Source organism: Oncorhynchus gorbuscha, linkage group LG17 (assembly GCF_021184085.1).
Source record: "Oncorhynchus gorbuscha isolate QuinsamMale2020 ecotype Even-year linkage group LG17, OgorEven_v1.0, whole genome shotgun sequence".
In the NCBI taxonomy this organism is placed as follows: Eukaryota; Metazoa; Chordata; class Actinopteri; order Salmoniformes; family Salmonidae; genus Oncorhynchus; species Oncorhynchus gorbuscha.
This window is the reverse complement of record NC_060189.1, coordinates 24,600,642-24,612,496: the sequence shown is the minus strand read 5'-3', so window position 1 is coordinate 24,612,496 and position 11,855 is coordinate 24,600,642. Positions and strand designations below refer to the sequence as shown.

The 11,855-nt window shown below is 41.0% G+C and overlaps 1 protein-coding gene across 4 annotated transcripts in view; it reads left to right on the top strand.

Moving 5' to 3' along the window:
- The first annotated feature begins 54 nt into the window (after positions 1–54).
- Positions 55–11,855, top strand: part of flvcr2a (FLVCR heme transporter 2a) — a 31,168-nt gene continuing 19,367 nt past the window's right edge. For all 4 annotated transcript variants that reach the window (XM_046308245.1, XM_046308243.1, XM_046308242.1 and 1 more), the window contains exons 1-2: positions 55–1,013; positions 10,758–10,899. In XM_046308245.1, coding sequence (XP_046164201.1) covers positions 423–1,013; positions 10,758–10,899 — 733 coding nt within the window. In that variant the 5' untranslated portion in view covers positions 55–422. The remainder of the gene's footprint in view (positions 1,014–10,757; positions 10,900–11,855) is intronic.

The window sequence follows — 11,855 nt, the reverse complement described above, 5'->3', positions numbered from 1 at the left end:
CAGGGGGAGTTAGAGTTTGGACACCACGTGGTGTTATAATAAAGGGATTGGAATTTCTCTCAGAGCAAGAGTGCTATTACGGACATATTCGGGACATTGTTATGTTAAGAGAAACATAGGCTTTGTGTATGGTTTCCTATTTCAAGTTATTTATCACTTGTTTTATATCATTATTTAATAATGATAGCAATTTAACAAGATATTATATAAATATATGTATATATATACTGGTTTTCTATTTGTGTTTTAATAGTTAGACTAAGATATGTTTCACCAAACGTTTTAATTAAGTTGTTGCGTGTTAGCCTACACTGCATGCAAATTGTGAATAATACATACTTGTTTAAGTTGCAGTTTCTGCGAAGACTAAACTAACAGTGCGCACAGGTACCAAGGGCAGGTAACAGAAAAAGTGTCTCAATATGGGCGACAACCCTGACTTTGATGATGAAGAAATTAAAGAAGATCAAATTTGTCTGGATCTGGGAAAAACGAACCCTTCCAAATCCGTGGACTTGGAGGAACAAATCGAATGCACGAGCATCCCGAATGTGAACAAGGACAATACAACTACTACGCATTTATACAAAAAGAGATGGGTGATGGTGTTACTTTTCAGCTCTTATTCCCTGTGCAACGCATTTCAATGGATCCAATACGGAATAATTAACAATATTTTTATGAAATTCTACAATGTGGACTCTTTTGCCATCGACTGGATGTCAATGATCTATATGTTGACATATATTCCCTTTATATGGCCTGTCTCCTGGCTTTTAGACAAAAAAGGACTGCGGCTCATAGCACTGATGGCCACCGCCATTAATTGCCTTGGGACATGGATCAAGGTGGCCAGCGTCAAGCAAAACCTATTTTGGGTGACCATGCTTGGACAATTCGCAGGCTCCCTATCACAGGTATTCATTCTTGGGATGCCTTCCCGCCTAGCATCGGTTTGGTTTGGCCCGGAAGAGGTGTCCACCGCCTGTTCCATCGGCGTATTTGGGAATCAGGTCAGTTTATTCGCCATCACGCAAAGGTACCCTATTAAGTGAAATCTGTGGTGATTTATGATTCATTATTTATTTTGATTTTAATTCGCAACAAATATTGATTTGTTGATCCAAAAAAAGAGTGCCCATAAACGGCAATGTCGTTTGCGACAATTGGAGAGACATTACGCATTACGCACATGGGTAACCCGATTACTATATGTGATGTTTTCAAAAAGGTTGGTCTTGGACAGTTTATTTAACTGACGTTTATAGATTTGAGATCTTAGATAGTTAAGATGAAATAGGTCGAAAGTATGGCATGACCAATGGCTATCAAGAGATTATCCTTACTCGTTGTGGTATTTTAGATTCAGAAGTTGTTTTGATGATACATTGAAAATGGTTAAAGAAGTTAGGATAAAGCCTAGAGCAATTCATATGCATTCAGAAATGGAGATACTGTAATTCTGCAATGGACACCTTTTTGGCGAGGATGCATCCTCTTTTAATAAATGTCTGACACAGTGGTCAACATCTGAAACTGAGTATGTACAGCATCTGAAACTGAGTATGTACAAACTGAGTATGTACAGCATCTGAAACTGAGTATGTACAGCATCTGAAACTGAGTATGTACAGCATCTGAAACTGAGTATGTACAGCATCTGAAACTGAGTATGTACAGCATCTGAAACTGAGTATGTACAGCATCTGAAACTGAATATGTACAACCTCTCTTACTGGACGAAATTTATCTTATTTTCTCCCTCAAAATGTCCCATTATTAATCAAATTAGGGATTGGGTAGTCGACCCCTAAATGCAATAGGTAATGTGTATGATTATACTACTGCAATAGGCCTGTATTCAGTATCCAGCTATGTTGAAGCCAAGCCACGAATTGGAGGCCAGTTGGAATTTACAATGTTGGGATTTATTGTAATCCTTAATAATCAATTTATGTTCAGGCACGTCTATTATAATCCCCAATAATCAATTTCTTAAAAAATGATGGTCAAATTACCTCTGAGCATGGGGTTGACCATTAATAAACAAACCAGGACACGTGTCTGAGTGATTGTCCTCCATTTATCAGCCGTTGGATGCACAATTTCCACACCACTGATATAGCCAAATGAAAATATATTCAGAGATGCGATTTGATGAGATGCACTGCATAGTATTCTCGTTTAGAGCTTGATATTGCTGGTCCTTTTATAGATGAATTAATCCAGCCGTATAGTGAGTTACATGCATAGTGACAAGCATGTCCTAAAAACTGAATTGAGATGATTTTCTTTGGCGGTTTCACATGGCAAGGAGGAGCACTGCTCCAACAAAGTAGCTTTCCAATTTCCAAGCAATCACAGTTTTAGTCAGCCTTTTTGCTGGATTACCTCATTTCAGAGCTAACTTTTCTATGGAATATGTTTTTCTTCTGACTAGCCTACTTTGTTCTGACTAAAGTAGCCCTTTGTGATTAAGTGTTTGAGTTCATGAAAATGAAATCCTGAACATGCTGTTTGAGCTTAGTTACTTAGCCAGTAAAGCTTTGAACTCGGATTAACATTTTTGTAGTATTTTTTTTAGGTGTGTGTGTGTGTAGTGCATTGAGCAGGATGAGAAGTTTTTTATCCTGGAAAGTCAACTCTACGTCTCGCCAACCCCCTCCCTTCAAACCTATCCAAAAAAGACTCATTGGGATGTAGCCTTTTCTGTAAGGATGATCTCTTTGAATATGTCGCTCTGGATAAGAGCGTCTGCTAAATGACTTAAATGTAAATGTAAATATGTACACTTCGTACAAAAAACTCCACTCTCAAATTTGAAATGTATTCAGACTGAAACTGAAATTAAAGGTTATACCCTAATGTTAACTTGAATATTGCAACATACAAATACGAAACTCACACCACAGGAAAATGACAATTTTTCTAAAATTGCAGCATGTTTAAATATGTCATCACCAATAGCCTAACTGTCAAATATACAACATTGAGCATCTCTATAGCTGAATGATGCACAATCATTTTCAGAAGGATTTCTGTTATGTTTCTAACATAACTCGATGGACCTTTCACGATTGGCGAGGTTTCGTGAGATTTCTGTCACGACAGCGATTTATGGAAATGAAAGAAAAACAGATAAAAAATAGAAAAATATAAAGACGAGTAAGGGGAAAATTACGTGGTACAACTCAGGGATCTTTTGCTATTACGGTGTATGCATCTGTACAGTAGGCTACATTTAATCACGCACTTAATGCATTGATAAAGGTATACTAAATCATCGCTCTTTAAATAAGTATTTATGTAATGTAAACAATAAAATAAAAATACAAGTGTGTCCTCCTATATAATATAAGTGTTTTTTTATTTGTTGTGATATCCAATTGGTAGTTAGTCTTTTCCCATCGCTGCAACTCACATATGGATTTGGGAGAGGCGAAGGTCTAGAGCCATGCGTCCTCGGAAACACTACCCTGCCAAATTGCACTGCTTCTTCACACATTGCACAGAAGCCAGCCACACCAACGTGTCGGAGGAAACACCGTACAACTGGCGACCGCAGTCAGCTTGCAAGCGCCCAACCCGCCACAGATGGGACAAGAACATCCCGGTCAGCCTAACCTTCCCCTAACCCGGACGACGCTGGGGAAATTTTGCACCGCCTCATTGGTCTCCCGGTCACGACACGGGATCGTACCCGAGTCTCTAGTGACACCTCAAGCGCTGCAGCGCAGTGCCTTTGACCGCCCCTCTACTGTTTTTATGGAAATCAACAAAAATATTTTATGTAATAAATACTTTTTGTTCAAATGGAAATATAGGCATATATTTATATTAATTTGATGTAATACCGTAAATATGTCAATGGCTAGATTATATCGAAAGAGACTTAAAATACACTTTGCAAAATATGACCTATATTACCTATAAGTCCTATTTCAAATGGCAGAAAGGAACGATTTGTCTTAAGCTGAATAGTAGCATTACTTTACGAACAATCTTTAAATGACCTATTTGGAATGCATTTGTAGTTTTGGTTTCAGTTTACATAAAGATGATGCTGTTAGTGGGGCTTGCTTCGTTCATTCCTGGTCCACTAAATGTTTGCATTCAGCAGGGGTGTAGGACTTGGGGACCTGGGAAACACTCTTCATGCACTTTGATACCGGTGACTTTTTCGCAGAAGGTTAGAGGAATTTATGCAGTAGGTTAGGAGAATTCACGTAGTAGGTTCGGATAATTCATGTAGCAGGTTAGGAGAATTCATGTAGCAGGTTAAAAGGTTAAGGTTAGGAAAAGGGTTAGGGTTAGGGTTAGGGTTAGCAACAGTGGTGGTTGGTGACATTTAAGATGAGGGAGGACAATATTATTTAAAAAAATATATGAGCATGGCCTTATTTCTATTACAGCTTATTGGATGACTATAATTCATATTCCATTCACCAGCTCAATGTAGCATCGATAGCTTTAAGCTACAACATGATACTCAAATTTTCCTATACCCATCATGAAGTTGCTACAACCTAGCCTACGAATGACAGTTAACAACATATGTGCACAGGTCGAAAGAGAAAAGGTGACAGATAGTGACACATTCAATATCGCCTTGCATACTCTTGCCTGTATCTAGCTGATCTAGGGTGTATCTAGTGATCAACAGTTGCAAACAAGAGTTTCTATTAGACAAATTCAGGTATGTTTATGCCTGTTTGCTTCCGTTTAAGATACGTTTTTCAACAGAATGAATACACCACTGATCACATGCAAACACAGTTCACATTCATAGCAGCGACATACAAACCGCATGATCACTTTGCTCGTATAATTCCTTCTCGCATCTACGTGCTCTCCTCCTCTCACCTTTTTCCTTCGCTTGTGGACTTCAGTGCACAACATGTCATCTTTCTGTGACCAGGCTTAAAAAACCTTTCCAAGCCAAACCTTCATATCATAACCGCTACACACAGCCTAAATCATTGTCACCATATTAGCTAATGTCATAGTCAACATAGCTAGTAGAACTAACGAGTTAGTAAACCACCTACACTCATGCAGTACAGTGTACAGTCAGCAAGCAGTTACACCGGCGGGCCCCAATGGGAATAAATGAATAAAATCAAAAGCTTACCTTGACTGGAACAGTGTTGGATAGCCATCGCCAGCTAACTAACATAGCATCCCTCTCTGTTTGAGCTGGGTGTTTGATTAGGCTAAACTAGCTAACTGCATTCTTGTGGCAGGTAGCCTAGCAGTTAGAGTGTTGGGCCAGTAACTGAAAAATTGCTGGTTCAAATCCCAGAGCTGACAAGGGGAAAACATCTATCAATGTGCCCTTGAGCAAGGTACTTAACCATAATTGCTCCTGTCAGTCGCTCTGGATAAGATTGTCTGCTAAATTACTGAAATGTAATTAGCTAGTTAAGTATATAAAAAAACACATTTTGCTCTCTCTCGCTTCTCCACACATTTTAAAGTAATTCATTTGTTCTAAACTGTTAAACTATTGTCTTTCTCTTTGAGTCAACTACTCACTACATTTTATACACTGCAGTGCTAGCTATCTGTAGCGTATGCTTTCAGTATTATATTAATTCTCAGATCTTTTGATTGGGTGGACAACATGTTAGTTCATGCTGCAAGAGCTCTGATAGGTTGGAGGACGTCCTCCAGATGTTGTCATACTTACTGTGTAAGTCTATGGAAGGGAGTGAGAACTAAGAGCCTTCTAGGTTTTGTATTGAAGTCAATGTACTCAGAGGACAGAAACTAGTTGTCCTCTGGCTACACCATGGTGCTACTCTACACAGTGCTGTTGAGGCTACTGTAGACCTTCATTGCAAAACAGTGTGTTTAGTTCTCCTGAGTGGCTCAGCGGTCTAAGGTACTGCATCTCAGTGTTAGAGGCATCACTACAGACCCTGGTTTTATCACATTACATTACATTTAAGTCATTTAGCAGACGCTCTTATCCACCGGCAATGATTGGGAGACCCATAGGGCAGCTCACAATTGGCCCAGCGTTGTCCAGGTTAGGGGAAGGTTTGGCTGGGGTAGGCCGTCATTGTAAGATAAGAATCTGTTCTTAACTTCATTTTTTAAAAATAAATTATTTGGTGACATTACTATTTTTAGTATAGTTTAATATAAAAAGGATAACTTTTAAAAATGTTTCACTGTTTTTATTTTTATGAAATTCACTAATTAGGATGGTCCTCCTCTTCCTCCTCTGAGGATCCTCCACTGGTTAGCAAAAATACTCTCCTGTCCTGCTAAGAAAATCACTTTGTATTGAGGTGGAGTGAAAAAAGTGTGTCCCTATAGGACATAGCAGAGACTGTAGGGGCAGTATACCATTGTAATTTCCCACTGTGTAGCGTGGTCAGGAGGAATGGACGTGGGAGGACATTCTGAATAGTAAAGGATCTTGGACGTGGGAGGAGATCCTGACTGGGAGGGATCGTCTCCCATGGGAGCAGATGGAGGCAGCAAGGAGGGAGCAACTATACAAGGGGTCACAGCTAGCACGGAAGCCCGAGAGGCAGCTCCCCCCCCAAAAAATTTGGGGAGCATGTGAGCATTACCGTGGGGAGCATGTGACCAGTCGGGCACCATGTTATGCGGTGATGCGCACCATGTGTCCAGTGCTCAGTCACAGCCCGGTGCACTATATTCCAGCTCCCCGCATTGGCTGGGCTAGATTGGGCATCCAGCCAGGATGGATGGTGCCGGCTCAGCGCTCCTGGCCTCCAGTGCGTCTCCCCAGTCCGGTGAAACCTGTTCCGGCTCCACGTACGAAGCCTCCAGTGATGATCCATGGCCCAAAGCCTCCAGTGTCACACCCTGATCTTAGAGAGCCTTTTATTTCTCGGTTTTTGGTTAGGTCAGGGTGTGATTAGGGTGGGCATTCTAGGTTTTCTGTTTCTATGTTTTCTATTTCTTTGTTGTTTTTGCCATTTGTGGTTCCCAATCAGAGGCAGCTGTCTATCGTTGTCTCTGATTGGGGATCATATATAATTTGGTATTTTCCATTTGGGTTTTGTGGGGAGTTATTTTCTGTTTAGCTGTTTTGTTTGCCTGACAGAACTGTGCGCTTTCGTTTTTCTACTTTGTTATTGTGTTGAGGTGTTTAGCTTTATTAATAATCATGAACGCCTCCCACGCTGCACATTGGTCTCCTTCTTCAACCCACAAGAGTCGTTACAAACCTTCTCAGTAAACCAAGTACCCACAGACTTTCTTCCTCCGTTCTAAGGGATGGTTCATTCACTTTAGAGAAGTAGAGGCGTACTTATGTATTGAACCACAACATGCTGCTTCCTGGTATTGGGTTTGTCCTGTCTATTCTTATGGGTAATCTCTCCTTTGCACTGGACTTTTGTCCCTCATGGCGTGTGCATGTCATGTGGTAGAGGAAGACAGGTAAATAACAAAACGTTAACTTGTCACAGATACAGACCGCCCACAAAGGAGGTACCTCTGTTCCTCTCTTAGCTGTTAAATACTACAAAGGGCAGAGGTACAAGGCAGAAGGAGCATTAGCTTGCAGTGAGAATTACAACACGACTGGGTGGATGGCAATGCAAAGGCTAATAAGGCTGGGGCAGATGTGTCCACTGGTCTGATGTGGGAGAACCTGTAGGAACCTGCCAAACTGACACTTCTAATGTGCCCAGTACTTCATACTTACTTCATACTTAAGTCTGTGGGAAATCAAAGTAACATAATTTACTAGGTGTATGAATACTGACAATTATTATTTATTTTTTAAACCTTTATTTAACTAGGCAAGTCAGTTAAGAACAAATTCATATTTACAATGACGGCCTACCAGGGAACAGTTGATTAACTGCCTTCTTCAGGGGCAGAATGACAGATTTTTACCTTGTCAGCTCAGGGATTCGAGCCAGAAAACTTTCAGATACTGGCCTAATGCTCTAACCACTAGGCTACCTGCCGCCCCAAACTGATGTGATACTTACAGCTTAGCCTACATTCAAAGTAGTCAGACAAATCTTTGTTTTTGATCTCCTGTTTCAACATATCACACATACAGTGTTTTAACCCTGTCTGCTCTGTGGTTTTTACATTTGAAACATTTAAGATAATAATTGTTACATAAACAGAGAAAATATGTGGCCATATGACATATAGTGAACGTAGGATTACAGGAATGATGTGATGACAGCAAGCTACATTTGGTAAAGAATCCTCCTGTACATGGTCCATATTAGTTAAGCAAACACTATACATATTGGAGACTCGGCTCCTACTTGTAAATCAGGTTGTTTCATTTGATATCTTCTTCACAACAGATTCATCTGAGGGTCGTTATGGAAATGTAACATATAACAGGAGTTTCAATAAAACCTCTCACTTTTGGAAAGGGAGAACGGGAGGAGGCCCTATGAACAAGTGATACGACTCTAACTCCAGTTGAAGTCAGGCTGATGATTTTTATAGTATTGTTCAAATGATTTCTGTTACGTTTGTGTGTGGTTTGTTCTTCTAGCCTGGGGGATGGCGGGTGACTTCTACTACTCGAAGCGTCTGGCTTCGAGCTCCTATGACTTAGGTAAATGAACTGTACAGCAATAAGTTTATAACCTTGAGAATGCTGTCTTCATGGTAAGCGTTACTTGAAGTTCAAGTTAGTAGGTGATGTTGTGAAGGGCGTGTGTGATTATTTGTTTTCAACAGGACCTTAGGATAGTGCAGTGCAAACATATTATGACAGAAGACAAAGTCAAACAGGTGATATCAAAATGTTCCGCGTCACTACAGGCACGGGTTTGATCCCAGGCTGTATCGCAGCCAGCCACGCCCGTGAGACCCATGAGGCGGCGCACATTTGGACAAGCGATAAAAAGGAAATACCAATACATTTACCTGTGGGCCGGATTTGGCCCGCTGCCCACCTAATGGGGAACCCTGCACTAGAACTATCTCTCAGCACATTCTAAGTTGCTTTGACAATTCTTGTGGTCTTGCAGATACAAGTATCTGTAGGTGACCCAGAATACCTTTTGGCTCTGGGTACTCTATGTAACCCTTGGGGAAAGCCTTGGATATGGATAGTGTTGACCAGCCTGAAGCCCCTGTCATCATTCATGGGAAGTTTAATGGTCTGACACATACTATGGAGTACCACACAAATGCCCTCCAACCTCTGAAGCCAAACAGTTCATTTTTCTTTCAATAGAGTCTCACGCAGTCAGAGCTTCCTGTAAATACTTCATACCGTTCATTGTTAAGCATGTTTATTGTTCTTTGACTCAATCCCACCTTCAGTTCCTTTGCTTTTATGTAGATCAAAGACCATTTTGTTTTGTTCTTAATATTAACAATGACCTATTTTTCGCATAGTTATTTTAACCTCTGGCTCCGATACCCCTCCTACTGCTTTAAAGTTTGACATTATTTTCATTCAAACTAACGTTTCATGTAGAAGCTGATAGAATCAGGACTTCTATTTAAGTAATATTGCCGGAGCAGCCAGTGTTTGGAGGATATATTGGCACATGTGTTCTTTATTCATACTATTTCATCCTTCCACAAGATGTAGTACCGACACAAATCCAGGGTTGCTAGAGACATGAGCAGAGTTGTTCAGTCTTTCTGTTCTGTTGTGTCATGCCTAAGAACAGCCCGTATGACAAAACATTTATTTTTACTGCTCTAATTATGTTGGTAACCAGTTTATAATAGCAACAAGGCCCGTTGGGGGTTTGTGATATATTTCCAATATACCACGGCTAAAGGCTGTGTCCAGGCACTCTGCACTGCGTCGTGCATAAGAACAGCCATTAGCCGTGGTATATTGGCCATATACATCACCCCTTCGGGCCTTCTTGCTTAAACATAGCGTGGAAATTGAATGGTATTTCAGAAGTTGTTTTGAAAAGGTTGATTTTAGGAACATGTTAAAAGGTCTATTGTACTGCATTAAGATGGACGGGTACCAACCGTTTCTTTTAGAAAGTATGAAATCTATGAAATGTATATTCTTGAACCAAATGATGGAGACTGAACAAAGATCACACTTCAGTTATTCTGTTGTAGGAATGCTGATCTTTAAAATGCTCCTGTGAGTCTGTTACTAAGCTATCCCTCAGGTAAGTTCATCTAAGTTATAGTGATGTAGTGGTAAACAACGTCAACACCAGTATTGCAGCATGCTGGGAAGGTGATGGTCCTCCTTCGAGGAGCATGCCTCTGTCATCTCTTGACCGTGTCTCACTTTCACCTTTCCCCTAGAGTCATGGGAGCCTGTCTGATGTCCTTTCTGAAATGTTGAGGCTCTAGGAAGATGAGGACATGGGCACATGTTGTATTCAAATTGGGAAGGTTTAGCAACCCTCAATGTCCAAAAACCACTACAATTGTTGCCAGTGGGTTGTGAAAGACGCAAAGACACTTTATCCTCATTTCTGGACTACCAAGAAATATGGCCCTGCCATTAAAATATGGCCCTGACATTAACTTTACGACATGCCACACTCTCTTTTCTGTACTTTACATGCACTCATGTCAACACATAATCAATCATACGTTTCTGCCATAGCTGATTTATTTACTGTCACTCTAACAACTATCAAGCAGTATAGCCATATAGGACATTTTAAACATTTCATGCTTTACTTAACGTTATAGTTTGTTTATATGTTTCCCCTCAATATCATTGCTTTGTATGTGTGTGGAGGTGTGATGGCAGGAGTCATTGACTGATCGTGTATTTTTGTCTCCCTCACTTACAGATGGGCATTGCCATTGGCTTTCTGGTGCCGCCCATCCTCGTGCCAAATGTTGATGATATGGACGATCTGGCATACCACATCAGCATCATGTTCTACATCACTGCTGGAGTGGCCACCGTGATCTTCATCCTCGTAGTCTTCAGTAAGTCCTGAGGGAAAATGGCCATTCTGATACATGGCCACAGAATGGCCTATGGCTAACACACAGAGCTGGTCAGTAGTTACTCCTTCCTAAACTCATTCCCATTATAACATATAACTCTTCCAATCATTATGAGCCTTAGGTGTTGAATTCATTATATTGCCAGTATGAGGTGTTGAATACATGACATTTTAATGTCAGTATTTCCTTTCCCCTGGCATTGTCTATGTACCAACAACTCATAATAAACTCTTGGTAGACGACAAACGGAGCCATGGCCCATAACCTTGTGACCTTGTTTTCGACTTGTATCAGTGTAAGACCATTTTTAAACGGGGACACTGAGAGCTCTGCTGTGGAAGTTTGAATATGATTACATTGCAGCATTGCATCTCCGGGGCTCATCATTGGGTCTGCAGTTCTGTAGTCCTGGATGTCTCCTTGTTCCTGGCAGTCATGTTCTCCTGGCAGTCATGTTCTCCTGGCAGTCATGTTCTCCTGGCAGTCATGTCCTCCTGGCAGTCATGTTCACCTGGCAGTCATGTTCACCTGGCAGTCATGTTCACCTGGCAGTCATGTTCTCCTGGCAGTGTTGGTGGATAGTTCAGCATTCTCAGGGATTAGTGCATATTGAGATGTGCTCTGAACAGACCAGTCAATGTCTCTTCATTCACTTGCTGTGGATACCACATGGCTGCAATCCCTGTAATTGACTGTGGTTTGACGACCTCGTTGAACTGCCTTTGAAAGTATTTTTCTTTCAACACACAGACCAGGTCATCCCACTTCTGTTTTGGGGCCTTCCGTGTTTTGTTGAAGGAGTCACATTGGGCAAGTTTAGACATGGAACCTGGCCTTAGAAGACGAACTGGAGTTATGGCGGGAGGCAGTGGGCAGATAAAGGCCTGGCCAGCAACATTGTTGCACTTAGGGGATAGGATGCATATTTGATTTAT